The sequence below is a fragment of the Canis lupus genome, chromosome 7 (assembly GCF_011100685.1).
Source record: "Canis lupus familiaris isolate Mischka breed German Shepherd chromosome 7, alternate assembly UU_Cfam_GSD_1.0, whole genome shotgun sequence".
Taxonomy (NCBI): Eukaryota; Metazoa; Chordata; class Mammalia; order Carnivora; family Canidae; genus Canis; species Canis lupus.
Genome location: NC_049228.1, coordinates 11,856,621 through 11,876,865, shown reverse-complemented (window position 1 = coordinate 11,876,865; position 20,245 = coordinate 11,856,621). Strand labels below are relative to the sequence as shown.

At 42.9% G+C, this 20,245-nt stretch overlaps 1 protein-coding gene across 7 annotated transcripts in view; it reads right to left on the bottom strand.

The window, feature by feature from the left end:
- PROX1 (prospero homeobox 1) overlaps nt 1-18,853 on the bottom strand; it is a 53,770-nt gene extending 34,917 nt beyond the window's left edge. For 2 of the 7 annotated variants that reach the window (XM_038542125.1, XM_038542132.1), the window contains exons 1-4: nt 18,664-18,853; nt 18,292-18,397; nt 8,033-9,824; nt 939-1,046 (exon numbers count right to left, since the gene is read on the bottom strand). In XM_038542125.1, coding sequence (XP_038398053.1) covers nt 939-1,046; nt 8,033-9,757 — 1,833 coding nt within the window. In that variant the 5' untranslated portion in view covers nt 9,758-9,824; nt 18,292-18,397; nt 18,664-18,853. Of the gene's footprint in view, nt 1-938; nt 1,047-8,032; nt 9,825-12,422; nt 12,466-17,317; nt 17,449-17,597; nt 17,751-18,291; nt 18,398-18,663 lie in introns of those variants that run through there. The other 5 variants (XM_038542126.1, XM_038542131.1, XM_038542128.1 and 2 more) reach the window with 5 other exon arrangements.
- Nucleotides 18,854-20,245: the final 1,392 nt, after the last annotated feature.

Genomic DNA, 20,245 nt, shown 5'->3' with positions numbered 1-20,245 from the left:
TTTTGGCAGCTCCCGAGTTCTCCGTGGCAGAAATAAGAACTTGTACATATGGGGGTGGGCAGCAGGGGGTGGGGGGGAAAGCACCCAAGCCTAATAAACTAATCTCAGCTAATGTAATGTTTATCAAGTTCCTCGGATAATGATACCATGCATGTGATTATCATCATCAAAACCCAATCTATGTTTTAAAAAGTTGCAGATGATTAACACAACATCAAGTTGTTGCAAACAATCACTTAAAACCCACACACAGACACAGACGTGCGCACACACATCCACACACACACAGAACCAGGAGGTCCCCATATTCTGTAGAATGAGGGAGGCTGCAGCTGTAGGCCGACAGCTTTCATATCCTCATTTGAATAATGTGTCCTGAATCTGTCACTTTATTCATTCTCCTTATGCTCAGTGTACTCTACATCAACAACAAATTAAGTTGTAAATAAGAGACAATCATCACTTTTGTTTTTAAGCAGCTACTGCATAGAGAATTTCAATGTACGCGCCTTTCGACAGGGGGAAAAAGAGGTGCTAGAGTTTGCTTTCATAAGCACAAATATGGGGAAACCAACAGAAACCAAAACAGAAACAATTTACTGTTGCTGAGGGGAGGGGAAAAAAAAAACCCATTCTCTAGAGCACACCCCTCCGGGGTCGGCTGAAATTTCTTCCAAGAAGTTACTAAGACATATAAAGACAGAGGCTAGGACTGCTGGCTCACACTGGAAATGCACGTGACTTGGTACCAGCCTTCTGGTCTTAGGGGGCATCTTTGCCTGGCACGGCTTTAAACAAAAAGATTGAGCGCATTAAATCAATTAGAACACAGGTGTATCAATGGATTGATTTTACACTCATGTCCACTAACTTCCAAGAGTTCAAATCACTACCACATGCAAAGAAATTGAAAAATCACAAAAGAAAGATGTCCTTACCTTCACATCGGAGAAGTAGGTCTTCAGCATATTTGAGCTGGGATAACGGGTATAAAAGAACATGAGCTTTGCTTTTTTCAAGTGATTGGGTGACAATCCTTCCTGCATGTAGGAGGCATTTGGTTAAGGAAAAAAATTTCTTTAAACACAAATATCCACCACCCACCACTCCCCCAAAGAATCTGGAGGCCCATCAAGCAGCCCGGGGAATTGTGGAAGGTAAATGGCACTGGCCACAGAATCCATCACTACCTTGCTGCCGCTTGCTCAAAATGACCATTGCTTGTCAGAATTTGCCAAGAGTGATGGTGAGGATGTACAATGTGGTCGCAGAATCTTGGCTACTCCGTGGTGAGGATGGCAAAGCATTCCCCCCGTTTGAGATCCTGATGTTACCTATACGTTCACTTGTTGCTAAGGAGACAAATGCACCCAACACGTATCATACAACTCTTATCGTAAGAGTTATTTTTCTTCTTCGCAATTACAGTTCTGTTTGTTCTTCTCTCCACACTCTGCAGTTTACATCAAATTATTATCCTAATGTGCGGGAAAATATAAAATGCATTATTTTGAACACTGTTAGCCAAGCTTCATAGTTTACCTTTTAGCGCTAATCTAATGGAGCATCTTGACTCACTTTCTTCCTATTTTATTATTATATCCTTTTAATTGTTTCCTTTTAAATAATAGCTAAAAGTTAGGAGGGGTAGTTTTGGCACAGAGAGCGCAGGGAGGGGGTGTCGCTTTTGTTAAAGCAACGATCCAAAACCAAATACAATTTGCCTCTCCTGGATTTATAGTTAACTCCTTTGAGAGTGGCACAGTAGTTGGGGCTAACAAATCAATAAATGTGGGTTAGCAGATCAATAAATGGCCACTTACCCAAAATAAGAAGGCCTATTTATCTGGAAACATCATTACCTTTTAGATCTGTAAACAGCAGCAACTAAAACAGTTCCCAAGAGAATGTGAGGCTCACCATAACAATCCAGGCTTCCTGATTCTCCCCCAGATTCTTGGCACTCCTCAGCAGACTCAGAGCTGGGATGGCTCTGGTCACATCTGTGCTACAGCCTGGCCCTGCCATTTCCGCAGCAAATTAATGGCTTTATAATTTATCAGAAATGAAGATGCACGTGGAGAAAATCAATGTGGTCCCCCACAAGGTCAATTAAGGGTCCTTCCTAGAAGCTTCTCTAAGGATTTTCTCTTAAAAGAGAGTATGAGAAAAATAAGGAAGAAAAGAAAATCTGCACTTGTGTGTGTGTGCGCGTGTGCACACACATGCGTGCACACGCACACACACATTTTACCACGCAACAAAAATGCCACACCTGGCGAAAAAAGGTCAAACAAATACACGCATTTTAGGAAAAGTCAACGTTTCTAAATGACCTCCATCAAGAGCAGCGTGACCAATCTTAGGAAGAGCGAGAACCAGGAAGTTAGTAGAGAAGCGTAATCAAATTAATACTGATAAGCTCTTGACTACTTACAGCAGGGTGTTTAACCAAATATTCTGCTGAGGATTTGATCAATTAGCATTCCCTTTAACATCGTGCAATGTTTAAAAGATCACCTTGGTTTGTAATTAGAAAAATTAAACCTTGTGCCTCCCCCAGACCCCCTCCCACACCCCCACCACGGAGAATACACACTGAAGGAAGAAATTTCGATTTTCTATCTGTAAGCCAAAGCAGCTTAACTGAACTTGTGTTTTTGTTTCAGATCCTTAATGATCACAAAGACGATAATTTATGACTGACATACTTCTTGTGCCAAGGAAAGAGCTGAAAGGCCCTCCAGTAACCTCCATTAGACTGGTAGAGAAGACTAAAGGAGCCCGGCACACTTCAGGACCATCTGTCCAAATGGGTAAGTGAAATAATAGTGGCAAGCTGTCTCGTCTTGCCTCGTGATAAGAGTTTTCAGGCAAGTCTAAACTTCAGCAGACGTTCTCAGATCTGGGTTCTAATCTTTTCTTCAGATGCCCAGATTAAAAAACAACCTTGCACACTGAATTATTATCAGGGGAAAATACCAAATTGTCAAAAATGTGGTCTCCTACAAAACACCTTGTTTTGCTGTGGTTCTCAGAGATACAGCTACCAGAACTTCCTGACGCTTTCAATATGCTTAACATTATGCTTCGATGTTTTAGTTCTTTTTATTTAAAAAACAAAAACAAAAACAAACTCTCCATCTTATTTTGATCAGGATTTGGAGGCTTTTTTACTTCATGAAAAAAATTATTCTAATTCCAGTGTCTCAAGTCCGTTTTGCTTTAAAATGTTTCCTGTTGGTAATACTTAGAATTGATCAGTTGAAACGGAACACAGAATAAATCTCTATCTCCTGCTCATCGTGTAATTAAGATAAAATTCCCATAAAATATATGTTTCTAATAAACTATTAAAAATAGCTAATGAAACATTTAAAAGCCAACAGTTAGATAATCCTTTTTTTTCCTCCTCAAAATAAATCTGAACTGACCAATTGGTTAATTTCCCTTTTAAGTGCTTGTGCTGAAAAGCAACTGTTCTTCCAAGAAAGCACTAGCTGTTTCCAGGATACTTACACACGCACAATGACTCATGATGGAATAGATTCAGTAAACATACAGCTGTACTGAACACGAGCTAAGCTCCATTCAAGGCCAGGAAAGAAAATGAGCACAAATAAATATTAAGGAGGTAAGGGGGGGTGGGGCGAGGGGGATGGAACGCAAACAAGATCTGTCCCGGCAGCTCATGTGGCTTTGCCTCAATTCTCTTAGCCATAGCTTTGTGAAGACAGATGACATTCAATTCTATGTGTAATGCAAAATAGACAATAACTACTGAAACTTGAGACAGCTGCCAGGTGTAAAAAAAAAAAAAAAAAAAGAAAGAAGAAGAAAAAGGGAAAAAAAGAAAAGATGATAAATCCATAAATTAATGAAAGACATCTGCTCAGGAATATAAAAGATCAGAGAAGTAGGGTACTGCAGCTGAACCTGAAGCGGTGTTCAAACAACCTGAGAATCTGAGTGTTGTCTGTTTACCCAGCACAATATAACCTTACCTACACAGCAGTGGCAGGGGAGGAGCAGAGGTGGCAAAAAGGCAAATGCAAGAACACATTGTGAGGCCTGGAGGAAGGGAATTCTTTTTTCTTTTTCTTTCTTTTTCTTTTTTCTTTTCCCTCCAATTGAACTCCAAATTGTGGCTAGAGATTTTACCAGCTGCAGTTCCAACCAAATTGGATTGGGGCTCCTTACTCACATTTTCTAAAAGGCTTTGAAACCCAAAGAATTTTCGCGGCCTCCTTAGGCTCTGATTTGCTGTTTCTGAGAGGATTTCTCTCCCTCAAATGGGGAGAAAAGGTCTAGACTGTCTCATTTCATGAAGGTGCTAAAGCCAGTTGTTACTCCAGTAAGAAGTTGAACGCGTAAGATGTGTCACTTATAGAAAATAAAAAGAATTCGCTTAGTAATTTTTTTTTGTGGGCGGGGTAGGAACCAAGAGTCTCTCGGTCTTTAATATAAATGTTTTCCCCGTAGCTATTACAACTAATACAATTAATATGGCCCCATAAGGCTTCTAAAAATGTCTATGGACTATTTCACATATCAGAAATTCATTTTTAATCCATATGTTCCCGTTGGATTTTAGTTTCAAATTACCAAACAATTTTCCTTTCTAAACTTGTGTTTTCAGCGTTTCCCCTAAAAGTCAGGTAGGGAATATTGGCTATCACAGGAAACTGAGCTCAGTTTCCTTACCTGCACATCTTAATGGCTCATAATACTACTCTTGCGCTTTAACTGGGTGCATGCAAATGTCTGAGGCCCAAACAAGGCTATTTTTCTTGAGATGCAAAGAGGATGAATGACAAGGAACATCATGAAGAAAAACAATTGGCTGGCTGTTTCTTTTGGAATTTGAATAAAACTTAATATTTGATTAAATAGATTCATTTGCAAAGATACTATATATATATATATATATATATATATATATATATATATATATATATCCAAGATGTGAGTTCTTGGAGCAGGTGCACTGACATTGCTTCCAAACATGCACACACTCACTACTTCCTATTAGAAAGGATAACGAGGTAGCGCTTTTATATAGATTATATATGCCTAATGTGCTGAATTTAGAATGGATTTATCTGATAAGCTGGTATTCTTAATAGTTCTTATCTTGGCTACTTTGTTCAAAGAAGCGGATGATGCCCTTTGAAGCGGGAAAGAATCATTCCTTAAGAAATTATTCATTACTATTTGGAAAGCCATGACTACAAAGTAAAACATAATGATCATCATAGAGGTATGATTTCATCCCATTTCTACTCAGGTCTATTGAATTTTTTCCTAGGAAGAACTGTGCTTCAGGGCTCAAAGATGGCCCTTACACACCTAAAACTGAAGTAGACACCACTCCCCAGGATTCCCAGAGCATTCTTTAAACTAAAAGCTTGGCAATTTTGCTGCATGCCATCAGGTAAATCAAGGCAACAACAACTGCCATACAAAGATGGAGACAGGAGAAAAGAAAAATGGGCCGAGTCTCCCAAAAAAACACTCAGATTCTCATTGGCTTCAGAATCGTGGGGATTATAGAAAGGGTTGCTGGCCTATCTTCTTCCTGAGAAAGAAGGTATCAATGAGATAAATGGTTAAAAGTACAGCATGATGGAGGAGAAAGAAACAAGAAGATAGAAAGCCAGAAGGTGGGAGATGTAATCATTAACTGCAACAAGAAGCCAAAATTATTTAGCTCCATGAAAGAAACAGCTCCAGGGGTAAGCAGCATTTCATATGAACACAGGTGTTTGCAAGCCATCCTGTTCAACAGACTCTTATATTGGTAGCAGAGGGAAGTTATTCAGCTGAAGAAGCAACTATATTCTCCTTAAAGCCTTTGATATGTATAGAAATAAAAGGAACTTCTTTCAATTCAAATCCTCTAAATTCCTCAGGGGATTTAGAGAGCCTGAGACAATGAATGTAGCCAACACTTAAAGCAATCTAAAAGATTTTTTTTCCTAGAAGACCCAACTTACTTAAAAAAAAAAAAAAAAAGTCAGAGGCAAAATGATCCAATTACAATGAAAAGTCTAGTAAAAAAAAAAAAAAACTGGTTAAAGAGTTTAGTTGGCACGTATGGGACTTTGAAACCTGGTTTGAAATATTTCTTGAAATAGGTATGTTCCTTTCCTCTCTCTCTTTCTCTCTCTCCCTCTGTGTGTGTGTGTGTGTGTGAGAGAGAGAGAGAGAGAGAGAGAGAGCGAGAGAGAGAGAAAACAACCCACCATCATGACTACTGCCTTCAAAATGAAGTAAGAGATGTATGAGAGCAAGAGGGGCTAGCGCTGGACCTCAGCCTTGTGTGCACCTCAGATGCTCTTTCTGCCAACGATAGAAAACCATTCCAGGCACTGCCATCTTCTTGCTTGGCCTTTCTCATCACCAACATTATACGGCAATCATTTTGACCAATGTTTGTTAACTGTTTACAATGTGCAAGGCACGGTGCTTGGTGCAGCTTTGATTCATGGCTGGTAGTTTAAATTTTAGGTCTTTGAAAGGTGGAAGTTAAATCAGCAACCAAACCAAGACCCAATTTCTATTTATATATCCAAGTCCTCAACATCTTTATCTTCCTTCCTCGCATGACATTATTCTCTTCTTTCTCACTGTGGAAAGAGACTGTGTTTAACTGCCCCAAGTGGGTCTCATACTTGTGGCTCTCATTCACCTTATCAGAAATCTTCACTACCGTCCTCAGAGCTGGTTAGAAGGATGGCCTTCCCCACATAGAAAAAAATATATTTCCATCATAGCTGGGACTTTGCACTTACGTGGCAGCCTCTGGAGTGGGCTTAGATACTAAAATGTCAATCTCTAGTCATCAGGACAATTGCTCAAAATCCTCAATTTAGCAACAGCCAACTTAATTACTAAATTTTATGTCCATCTGGCAATTGATTATAAAAGAAACCTGCCTCTACCTGCCCCCAAATGCTACTATTCTATGACCCCAAAACACCAACAACCACAAGATTTTTAAAAATTTACTGAAAGGAGCAATTTACAGAGAAAAAAAAAGTCAGTTAAAAATAACTGGAGTTCAGGACAAGTCTAATAAAAAATACAACTGGCATCTCTACCTAAAAGTCAGGTTCAAAATATAAAAGAGTCATAAAAAAGAGCCATTTTTACGTCGAATACAGCTGAGTTTTATATTTAATTGTGCTCTCTCGCTTTCCAAAATAATTTGCTTTGTGTATGTTAGGACAAAAGATTTCTGTGTATGGCTGAACAGAGGTTAATCATGCATAGAGGCAGCTGCACCAGACCCAAAGAACAGACCTTGGGTGAACGAGAGAGAGAGAGAGAGAGAGAGAGAGAGAGAGAGAGAGAGACCAATGTCGTCTGAATAAATCAGTACCTGTATATTTCCTTAAAGAAACAACCACAACAAACCATGTCTCACTTAAAGATTAAAGAGAATCTCTTTCCACCCTCACTGCCCCCATGTTCAGTTTCTCCCACCCAAGCCTCCCACCAGTAAAGTGCTCTTCATAAGATTTAATCAGGTCTTCTTTACACAGCCCAGGAGCCTTGCAGATGGTTTAAAGGGAGAATTCTTCTTATGGAATCTTAAGGATCTCAAAACTGACTTTTCTCTTGGCTCCATTATAAAACTTAATACCCTAAAAAATCGGATAGAATTCAATATGACAATGAGATTTTTGTCCATCTCTGAATCTAATCCTAAAGAGAGAGAGAGAGAGAGAGAGAGAATATACAGGAAGAATAGCAGAAAAAGCACTGCTGAAAAAGCACATATTAAATCCCAGCTCTTCGAGGCAATTAACAACTTGTGAAAGTTGCAAAGATGTGGGTTTCCCGTGAAGCTTTTGTGCGAGCAGAAGTGCCACACGTGTGTTGATGAAAGCCTATTACTCCGGATAATAGGAAAGATTGCATTCCTAAGAAGATACTAGTCTACATTATTCTATATATTGTGGAAACCTGACCTTTGGGGAAGCCTCTTTTTGTTTTGTTTTCCTCGAGGGGGAAAATAAAAGGATATTGCACTTCCCGAATAAGGTGAGATTTCGGACATGTCTTGAAGATCGCCACACTCGGACTTGATGAGTGACAGGGAGAGCCCTTCTGCGGTGCTGGGTGGGTGTGCTGGTGAACAAGGATGGTGGCTCAGGTGGTGGGATGACATCTTGGTCCTCAGACTCGTTGTCTCCCTAGTTAAGTCTAAGGATTCAGGAGAGGCTCTGTCTTTTCCCGAGAAGGAGCCGGAGGGAGCACCTAATGGACTCTGAAATGGGTAGGCCATCAAGGGAAGGGGGAAGGGGTGGCGGAAGGTGGACGTGGTGAAGCCCGCGGTGGCAGAGAGAGGCGACTGGTGCAGGGGCTGGTGGTGGCCGCCGGCGGGGGGGCCGGAGGCGGACTGGTCGGAGGAGTTTTTGCGGACAACCAGGGGCAGCGCTTCCGTCTGGTCTGTGGAACTGGGCATCTGCACGTTGCCAAAGGTGTCCAGGGGGTTCGGAATGATGACGTCGCCAAAGCACTGCAGGCGCTGGTTGGCGGTGTGGAAATTGTGGTTTTCCCCGTTGACTGCAAATCGGGCCTGGGGAATCTGGAGAGGCGGGAAGACCTGAGGAACCTGGCGGGAGGGTTTGGCGGAAAAGACTTTGACCACAGTGTCCACAACTTGCGACATGGCAGTGTTCAGTTCCTGCTTCAAGGTCTCGGCCAAATGTTTGCCTTCTGGTTGTAAGGAGTTTGGCCCGTGATCTCTTTCTTTGTTGTTGCCTTCTCGTTTCGGCTTGTTTTCAGCCAGCTCCTGCTCCCTGATCAGGGCTCGGGCTCGGTCGATGAACTGCCCTGGGTCCAGCTCGCACATCTCGTTATCTGACCGGCCCACGGAGTCCTGCGCCCTGGCGTCCAGGATCTCCGAGCGCATGCTGTCTTCAGACAGGTTCCCATCTTCATCATTTTCAGAATCGGTGCTGTCATAGATTTGGTAGAACTTCTCCTGCAGCTGGCGCAGCTGTTTCTGCATGTCCTCCAGCTGCTGCTTCAGCTGTCGGCGCTCCTCTCGCTTCTGTTCTTTTCGGGCTGAAACCAGCTGCTGGAAACTCTGTTGCTGCTGCTGGGGCAGCTTCTGCTTGCGTTTGTTTTCTCTGTAACTTTCTCGGGGACTCACAGACTGCGGGGCCATCTCTCTTTCATTTTCATTGCCCCTTAATGCCACACTGGGGGAATGGCTCATACCCCGAATGATATTCTCAACCCGGGCGCGCTTTGCTCTCAGGTGCTCATCACATAAGCGATCCATATCAAACTGGCTCATAGTAGGCCTGCCAAAAGGGGAAAGACACTCTGGGGGGCTGTCTCTTGAAGAGTTGCTGCATATATCCTCCTGATGTACTTCGGAGCCTGTACTAGAGAGACCGCTGGCTTGGAAACTGGGCTCCGTGCCACCATTTTTGTTCATGTTATTTTTCAACAGCTGGGAAATTATGGTTGCTCCTGGAAAAGGCATCATGGCATCTTCATACGAGTTCGCCCTCTTCAGCAGCTTGCGGAGTACATTTGACTTTTCCCCATCTGCATGCTGCACCACTGAATACTCAACATCCTGCTCAGAACCTTGGGGATTCATGGCACTAAAAAACGTTGCTCTTGCCTTAGCAAAAAATGCAGATGCTGTCCCTACCGTCCTTTTCACTCCAATGTCAACTCTTCTCCTCTTGGTTTGCCGGCTTAAGAGGGCTGTGCTGTCATGGTCAGGCATCACTGGACAGTTATTGTGCCATCTTCAAAAGCTCGTCAGCTGGGCACAGCTCAAGAATCCCGGGACCCTGGCCAACAGAACAAAAGGACTGATGAATCATTTTCTTTAAATTTCTCCAAATTTCCTGACCTCAATCCTGAATCAAATGCAAAATGCATAGGCTCTGGGATTTATGGCACATTACAATTATTGCAATTTATTATGCACTCTGCTTGAAATGAAACATTTTTAAATATTTCTGCTCCACTGGTTTAAGATGGATTAAGATTAAAAAAAAAAAAAAAGCAAAAACTGCTTAAGCACCAGTAATATGATTCTCTTTCACAAATGCCTAAAATGATACTGTTTATCTTCAGAAGAAACGGTAGATTATAAGAACACAGCCTCTGACAACCAATTGATTAAATTTTGGGTACTGAGATTCATATTACAAAAGAAGATGAAAGTGGTCTATACTTAAGAAATAAGGTTAAAATTTGAGGCTGTGTGAAATTTGGAGGAAAAATTCCATTTCTGAATTAAACTTACGGTGATTTTAATGCTCTTAATGGAAGAAGACTTGAAAATAAATGCAAATACTTAACACTCCCCCCCCTTTTCACAGATTTTTAAACTACTTTTGTCATATGTGAAATGGGAAGGAGAACACCCCCATCAGCATCTTTCCAATATAAATGGTCAATTTAACATTGAAATAAATGCACAAATACTCATTTTACAAGTCTGCTTATTTAGCATAGATATGCATTTTTATTAGTAAAATCACATTTGAAAATGGTATCTGTTGCTATATTTTAACACAAGTGTAAGAATATTTATACATTTTCATGATGTCCTTTTGATAAATTATTACAAAGTTGGACTCACTGCAAAAGAAGGGAATTGTCACGTTTTAGAAATCAAAATGTGGAACAATAAATTGAGTTAGGCAAGGATAAATACATCTTCAGTATCAGTTTTCTTCTATTCAGATCTGCCAAAATCTGTTCCAATGCCTAAGGAAACTTTAACATACACTGTTTGTGAATCGTATTTCTTATGCCAAATTAAAGGGGAAAAAAAGATAAATAAAGAAGGAAACAGCATTAATCAAAATACACGATAAAGAGAAATATCGTCTCTGCATATGAACTTCCATTGTTTCTTGAGGACACAATATGAAAAGAATAGCTTTCCTTGCATGTTATAAAAGGCACTTGACATATTTTGTGACTTATTACCTAGTGATACTAACCCCAAATTCTGTATAAATCTAAGATGTCGTATCTTTTTGCTTACAATTAACATTTTATGAAGAAAATGAAAATATTTTTTTCACACAGGGTTTATCTCATATTAAACTTCACGTTTGCTTAACAGAGCACATCTTCACAATAACAGGGTCTATTGCCAAAGGCAGCGTGCAGAGTGTTTGGAACAGCTCCCATCTCTTTCGGTTCACCTGTAAAAACATCTACGTGCTCCCTAGGACTGCATCTGTGGCTAGTTTTAAAGAATGACTATCCATGCAAATAGGCATAATTTCAGCATGAAATAACCTGTAAAAATCAAGAAAATGCTCAATGCTTAGATGACAATGTGTGGGTTTTTAATTTTTTTTTTTTTCAAGCAACAAAGATTTCATCCTGCATTCCTTGTTCCTGGTTTCTACGTGAAGATACAACGTTTTTTTTTTTTAAAAAAGCCTGTTTTACGCCAGGACACCTGCACCCCGATGTTTCTAGCAGCAATGGCCACTATAGCCAAACTGTGGAAGGAGCCTCGGTGTCCAACGAAAGATGAATGGATAAAGAAGATGTGGTTTATGTATACAATGGAATATTACTCAGCTATTAGAAATGACAAATACCCACCATTTGCTTCAACGTGGATGGAACTGGAGGGTATTATGCTGAGTGAAGTAAGTCAGTTGGAGAAGGACAAACATCATATGTTCTCATTCATTTGGGGAATATAAATAATAGTGAAAGGGAAAATAAGGGAAGGGAGAAGAATTGTGTGGGAAATATCAGAAAGGGAGACAGAACGTAAAGACTGCTAACTCTGGGAAACGAACTAGGGGTGGTAGAAGGGGAGGAGGGCGGGGGGTGGGGGTGAATGGGTGACGGGCACTGGGTGTTATTCTGTATGTTAGTAAATTGAACACCAATAAAAAAAAAAAAAAGAAAAAAAAAAAAAAAAAAAAAAAAAAAAAAAAAAAAAAAAAAAAAAAAAAAAAAAAAATAAAAAAGCCTGTTTTAGAGTATTATGCAAGCAATATGATGCTTCTTTATATTTTTTGTATACTTAAAAATAAAATACTTTTTGTACGCCTCAGGATAAAATTTCCTGAAGTCAGAATGGAAACAGATCTTAAGAACTTCAACACTGGGTTCAAAATTGGTTTCAGAATGATTTTGAACCCTCAACACATCAATAATAAAACTGTGTTCAGGAATATCAAATGCAATGACAAATATTTCACTGACACATTAGATCTGATAAATCAGGTATAGCGATCAGATGAGAAAAAGAAAAAGACCGAGACAAACAAGAAAAGGGATGAATTATTTCAAAGCCTAGAAAGACTTGCACACTGGGGGTAGGTCTTTGCAAGGAGGACTTTGGTGTGTGTATCTCAGCTTTCCAAAAATAGAGTTCATTGCCATTATTAAAAATTTTTTACCTCTTTCCTTTTTGTGTGCAAATCCTTTCCTCTTTAATATCACCTGAAAGGCACATGAGTCTCCAATCAAAACGGTGAACAAACTTTCTGCAGTCTTTTTTCTTCCTCTGTTCATCTGAACACCCCATCTGGATTTTCCTCCTACCCGTCCTTGCTAGGGAAAGAGCATCTCTGAAACAGAGGCTCAGAAATGACAGGCTGGTGTAAGAGATGAGCACAAGGTCATCCCCAGGCATCCTTCCTTTCCCAACTGCCATTTACCTCTGCGTCAACTGCACTTCCTCTCATCTAGCCTAGGTATCAACAGCTGCATCCCTGCTTCATGCCCAAGCCAGGAAGAGGGCTGTGCTCTTCCTAAGGTGGAAAGACATGATACTCTCATCTTCAGTGGACAGTGTTAATTCGACATGCTTTGGGGTCTTTCAAGAACAAAATATCTTGCAACTTCCTTCAAATTCACCAAACTAACCTGGTTTTTGCAATCCCTTTTTTTACCCAGTCAGGATTTTTGGATTAGATAATGACTTGCCTTCTGTTTTGGGCTAAGAGAATTTAAATATTTTTAGGTCTTGTAAAATGTCCAGCGAAGATGTAACAAACAGGACAAAACAAATAGGAAAAATTATATATTCCACTAAGACAAGGCACTATATCAGTAGGCACAAATAAATATATCTCTCCACATAGCTAAGGCCTAAACTTAGAACTAAAGGTATGGTAGTAGTACACACTGGAATCATAACTCATGGAGGCAAGAGACGACATTAGGTAATTGTAACTGTTTGACGACATTAGGTAATTGTAACTGTTTGACGTAATACTTCATTAGCATCTTGATTCATAAACAAGATCTATACGTGAACATACTGACCACAGAAGAAAATGTTTTGTTAAATGTCTGCAATAGAAATTAAATCACTTGAAAACACTTTTAAAGGCGCTTCCATGAATTTCCCAATTCAGAATTTAGAGATGCTATGGACTGACTGACTTTATCACTCATACCATCTTGGCCCGTTAAGATTTGTAGAAATTCCTTTATTTCTCAACATATGTACTGCCACAATGTTTCAACTACAATTACTATTGACTCTTATTGTATTTTAATTTTAACATTAATTTTGAGTTTAACCAGGCAGCAGGAAACCTTTTGATCAGCACTTGTGAACATTAATATCAGCAAGTACGCAGAAAAAAATACTGATACAGAATTTGAACCCAAATGTATTATTGTTTGGATACGCATATTCTACTCCTGTAAACTCCTCTTTAATATTAAAATTCACATGGAATATTTTTATTATTAAATATTTTGTCATACCATTTGGTATTTTACTACACCGATGCTTTAATAATTCCTATACGATGAATATCTTGACATAGCAGATTCCTCTCAGAAAAATGTAAGGACACATATCCAGGTAAAATCAAGTCAGATTTTAACTACTCCAAAAGATTCATTAAAACCTGAATTATCTGACGTCTGTTGTGTAATTTAACATGGAGAATCCGAAGAAACCTGGTGAGTTAATGTTAGAAAAGAATTTTCAGGGAAGAATTTCAAAGGAACACTGCATCGTGAAGTAGAAAGTGGTTAAGTGCTCTACTTTAATAGAGAAGTTATTTGGGGGAGGGGAGTACAACTTTTACGTATCTATCTGGAATCCAGATTCTGGACAAAGAAGTGTTCATTATGGTAATTATCCAAATAGTTCAGACAAATCTTTTATGAGACAGGGGGAGTGTAAGGTTGGCATGGTTTCCTGTTTGGATTACTTAGATTATCTGTCTTTGTTGATAAAATTATTTGAAGAAATTGCTCAAGCCTACACTTTAGTTCTTATAGAAAGCCACCTTTGAATGGGCCTCGAATCTACTTGGGTCAACCTGGTTATGAAATTTCAAGTGGAATATAACTAACAAAGAACATTTTAAGCCCATCTGAAAATCAGTAACTCAAAGGGGAAAAAAAACAATCAGATGATTTGATTGAGGTCCTCTCCTCCACCAAATCACTAAGCTGCCCTCTTCACTATATTCCAGAGTTCATGTCTGCTAATTAGCAACTTCTCCTTCAGAGATGTTTCTGCTTATTGTAAGGTTAAAAAAGCGTTTTATGTTTAGCTTGAAGAAGCCACTTGACACAAGTTAAATCTTCAATGAACTAAGATTGTATTGTCAAATCTTCTATCAGGCTTCGAAATTTCCTATCACAATAGAGTTCTCAAATCACAATCATTTCACTGAAAATTCCTCCATCCTATCAAAAATTCCCTACATTTTTCACCTGTAAAACGAACACACTATTTTCTGAGGCATGCTGAAAATATTTATCTGTACTTATCTAAAAAGCAATAATTCACCAAATTAGTAAATGAGAGAAATGATCTCAAGAAAAAACACGCTTTTTTCTTTTTGTAGAAACTAAAATACTCTAAATGTCCTTGGAAGCTCTAGAGTACACTAGGCAATAAGGTTTGAGAAATTCTTATGTATATGTCCTTTCTGGTTTATACAGGTACTTAATTAGAATCCAATAATAATGATACATCACACACAATCCATCTTCATATTGTAAAACCAGTAACATTTTATAATTTCTTTGTTAAACCTAAACCTAAAATTCCTTACATTAATAGATGAAAATGCAAGACAATCCCTGAAATGATATAAGAAATTCTTTTTTTTTTTTTTTTAAAAAGGGGGACTATTTGCACTTTGAACAAATAAAGAGCAACCCTGGCAGCTAGCTTACGCTTTAAGATCGCAAGTGCTACTTATAGAGAAACCATGCTAGGAAATGAATAAAGTGAGAACAAAGATGCATGTTACGTATGCATGACTTTTTTTCCCACAAGGTGGTGATTAAACTGAACAGAATTCTGCATAATGGACACATAAAATATCAATAAGTACCAGGCGCAGATAACCCCTATTAAAAATAAAGCAAATAGACATGTCCATAGATGACACGAAAGAACTTCGAAAACATCCAAGGAAAGTATTGGGGGAGGGACTTTGATGTGTAAGTCTAAAGAGTAAATACACATGCTATCTCCTTTTCATGAAACAATGATCATCACCCAAACGGCAGAACCAACCAACAAAACCATCCTCCATCTAACCTATTTCTATGTGACACAAGAAGTCGCCTGTTTAAAGAAAAACTTAAAAGGTCAAGTTTGAATAATCCAGCTACAGTGCTTACATTGAATTCTCAGTATCTTCCCTCAACCATCAAGCCACAGCCCTTACCTTCCCCTATTTTGCCATTATATGGACAAGTCCATGTTGTAGCATATGGACACATTAACCCAAATGCTCCTCTTTTCCCTCCTCACCACACACAGCCCATTTTATTCTGAAAATACTCAGAAGTTCTTGCAAGAAACTCCTCACAGAGCCCACTGCCTGCATCACGCATCAAACAGAAAAGCGCAGTTACCTCTCACGTACTTGAGATTTTCCTTCTCCATCAAAGTAATAACTAGGACATCTGGCACATGTCTGGTACAATGACAGGCTCATTCTACTTTATGAGAGTATTTAACATACGACTTGAAAGAGTTTATGCACATACCTATTCTTTCTGGGCAGGGAGAAAGCACGCTAAAAAGATAAGCTTTAACAACAGTAACACTTTCAAATGACTTTGGTATTCTTGGCAGTTACACACACCACCCATGGCTGCCCAAAACACACACGCACACAAAAGACGCTCTCACCCACCCCCCTTCGGCACCGCAGACCTGGGAGATAGGCATAAAGTAGAGAGGGAAGCAAAGGGAAAGTCAATCTCCCTCCACCTGCTGCCTGAAGTGGGGGTACTGGCAGCCGCCTGGCAGCCCAAGTCTGAGACACAGCCTCAGCAGCAGCCTGCCAACATCCTTAAGAAAAATAAACAAACACAAACCAACTCGCCCCCCACCCCCAAGCAAAGAACTCACATGGCAGGGCTCAAAACATAACAACAGCCCAGTTCCCTTTAGTCCGGACAATCCTATTAACCAGGGCACCCATAAATTCATAAACGTCTGCAACCCCGGAGTGCGCATTGTGGTCTGGAACTGTACAGACACACACAGACACAGAGGAAATTTGCACCTGTCTTTCTTGACACAACACACCTGTCAGGCCCTGCCCATGCACAGCACTCTACTAATAGACCTCTGCCTACCTAGTTTAGGAAAGGAAATTATTTTTTTTTTTTTGTAAGGGAGATTATAGGTGGGCGGGAAGGAGGGTGGGAGGAAGGGGGAGAGGGAAGGGGGGGAGAGGAAGAGACAGAGAGGGAGAGAGAACAAGAGAAGACACTTCTAGCCTTGACTTTGAGAGAAGGCCATCCTGTGCTTGCACTGTTTTTATAAGCTCAAGGAGACAACACAGACCTTCTTGGAAAAATAAAAACAAGCAGGTGAGTTCCCAGCCTTCCCCCAGGCGGAGTAGGGTTCTGGATTGCCAAGAACAGCAGTTCCACACTCCAACCTGCCTCTTTGGGCTATTTAAGACGATCGCCCAACCCCTTCTCCTTCTCTGCCAGCCTGGAGGACTCTCAACTTCCGAAAAAAGCTGAGAAGTGGCGGGAGACGTGTGAGTCTCTCTCTCGAAAGCGACTGCCCCGTTACCTCCCCTCCCTCCCGCCCTTCCACACACATCCCCCCCCTCATCCCCCCCCCCCCCAAACCAACTCCAATCCACACTTTCCACCGACGTTCAGTCTTAGCAGGAGTGAGCGGCTTGCCCGCCAGAAGCACCAACAACTTGCTAAACTGGACTTTGGGTGATGTCTCCCCTCCAACGCCCCCCCCTCCCCGTCCTCCTCCTCGGCCCTTTGGGCCAGGACAGCAGCTCTTCCCACCCTCCTCACCATTCTCCCCGGTAACAATTACCCTCACCTCTGATCTCCTGCGGCCCCAGTCCTCCGAACCGGGGCAGAGCTGCAGGTACCACCCAGACAAGAGCAGATCCGCGCAGCCCGACAGCACCGCCAGCCAGCCAGCCCGCCAGCCCGCCCGCCAGCCAGCGGGGACTGCGAGAGTCTTGGCCTCGCAGATCCGCAGCCCAAGAACATCCCCTACCCCCGCCCGCCCCGCGACCGCCCGGGCCCCATCCCTGCGGCGCTCGGGCCCCATCCCTGCACCACGCCACCTCCGGGGGCTCCCGCCGCCGCCTTACCCAACTCCACTTGACCTAGCCCTGGTTCCTCCGAGCTCGGGAGAGGGGCGCCGCGCTGGGTTTCCCGGGACCATCTCTCCACCGCTCCAACCCCGATTTCAACATTTCGGCTTCCACAGCGTTTTGCGAGGAAAAGTAACAGAGCGCCCTCCTCCTCCTCCTCCTCCTCCTCCTCCTCCTCCTCCTCCTCCTCCTCCTCCTCTTCCCTCTCCCCCTCCTCCCTCCTCCCCAGCCAGCCCTCCGCCGGGGTTAAAAAGGAGAAGTGAAAGGTATGCAAATGACAAGCAAATTGGAAGAGCCTGGAAGAAAGGCAGCTATAATAAACAAGACAAAGAGAAAGGACCAGGGGACTTAGCACGGGAGTTTTAACCCCGGGGAGACGGGAGCGAGGAGGCTCGGCGGAAAGCGGGGATCCAGGCGAACAAAAAGCGACCCGGTCCCCCTCGCGGTCCCTCTCTCCCGAGAAGAGAGGGCAAGAGAAAGAAGGAAAGGAGGGCAGTCGCCTCCTCACAGCGCAGCAACAGTACACAAAAGGTGACAAGATCAGCGACAAGTCCAGCGCTATCAGCCTCCCCCCTCCCCTCCCACCATCACCGCCACCGCCACCGCCACCACCGCCACCGCCACCACCGCCACCACCACCCCAGCCACCAGCAGGAAAGAGAAAGAAATAAAAGCCAAGCGGATCACTTACTCTTAGGAACTGGGAGGAGCGGAGCGCTGAGTTCCACGGAGGCTCCTGCTTAGAAACTGTTTAGAGGCTATTTTATTAGGATTCATTTAAATAACAGCATTTTCTCCTGGAAAAAAAAAAAATGTTTACACGGGTATGAGTAATGGGAGTCTCTTTGGGAGAGTCTCTTTTTTCTTTTCTTTCTTTCTTTCTTTTCTTTCTTTCTTTCTTTCTTTCTTTCTTTCTTTCTTTCTTTCTTTCTTTCTTTCTTTCTTTCTTTCTTTCTTTTTTTTTTTTTTTTTCTTCTTCTCCCCCTTCCCATTCAAGAACAAGCCAGGACAAGTGATTCTGGAAAAGGGGAGGGGACTGGCCAGAGGGAGCGAGGATACTTACGCGGTTGCAGAAGGCAGTGGGACCCAGCGTGGTTTTGCCGGCAGGGAGAGGAGGACACGCGCGCGCACACACGCGGCGGTGTCTTGCGGGTGATGAATGTGATAATTGGAGCGGGGCCGGTGAGTGTGCGCGAGCGGGGCGAGCGGGGCGAGCGGGGCGAGCAGGGGCGAGGGGACGGAGGGAAGGGTGGGAGGGGAGAGGAGAGGCGAGGCAGGAGGAGAGCGGGGAGGAGCGGAGCCGAGAGGGGAGAGAGAAAGGAGGGAAGGAGAGAGGAGCGCGCGGAGCCGAGCGGAGCGAGCCGGGCGGAGCGGGCGCGGGAGCGGGAGCGGGAGCGGGCGCGGGCGCGGGCGCGGGAGCGGGCGCGGGCGGCCCGGCCAGAGCTCTTTGCGCCGCTGCGCTTCCCCGGCTGCAATGGTGTATTATTTCAGAGCGCTCCCTCGGCTGAGGGCTCCGCTCCACAACAAGATTTACTTTAAGACACAGCTGAAGGAAACAGGAAGACTGCACGTCACAGTCTGACTGACGTACCCGGCCCCAGCACCCAATCGCGAGGCGCCTTCGGATTCAAGGGGGGATAGCGAGGCAAGAGAACTTGGGAGGAAAAAAAAATATAAAAGGGGTGGGGGTGGAGGGGCTGGGAAGAGAGGAGGGGAGAGGGGGGCCCCCCTGCGCTCCCCCCTCCCCCGCGCCTCCATCCCCGGCCTCCACCCCCCACCCCCACCCCCCTGCCCCCGCCCTGCCACCGCTTCGGGGCGACGGGATCGCCGCGCCGGGGCCGGAGCGAGCCATCTGCGGGCACCGTGCAAAGCGGGCGACGGCGCGAGCGGCGCTCGGCTCGCACTAGCTCGTCCAGGACGCAGGTCCTTCTTTTTTTTTTTTTTTTTTTTTTTTCCACCCCCTCCTTCCTTTCCCAGATACAGCTGATCCAGTTCGCCGAGTGGCCGAGCGTGGAGAGCGGACTTGGGTGGAGGAAGGCACAGAAAAGTATATTGGAGGAGGAAAAGTGGGGCTTTAGGGGTGGGGTGGTACAGGAGGCGGGAGTGGGGTAGCTCCAGTCGTTCCACCTTTTAAGTGATCATAGATAGTATCACGAATACATGTCACCCTTGCTTCCGTGGAGAGGCGAGGTGGACAGTGAATTACAGGTAGGTTTGGGATTAAAATAATAGGTGCCAGAGGTTGCACTTGGGATCCGCTGCATCTGGTCGAGCAGATCAGTATTGGCTGAGTTCCAGTTAATCTCCCGTCACAGTTATCAGGAAGAAGAATATTTGCCACTGGTTATTTGGATTGTAGGTGTAGCAGCGCTTTTCTGTTGTGGGGAGTGTGTGTGTGTGTGGGGGGGGGATGTTGCAGACATTACCTCGCAATTACCCCTTACTAACTGACTCGCCCCAGAAGGACCAAAGAGAGAGGTTTCATATAGGGGTACAGAGTTCTGACGCCTGGGAAACAAACCTTAAAGTTTATTAGGTAAGAAATTTCAAACGCTCAGATTTCAGGGCTTCAACGTAAAGCTGTAGGAAATTCACTTTGCTTTGACATTTCTTGGATGAAAAATAACCAGCAAGCTTTCTTTAGA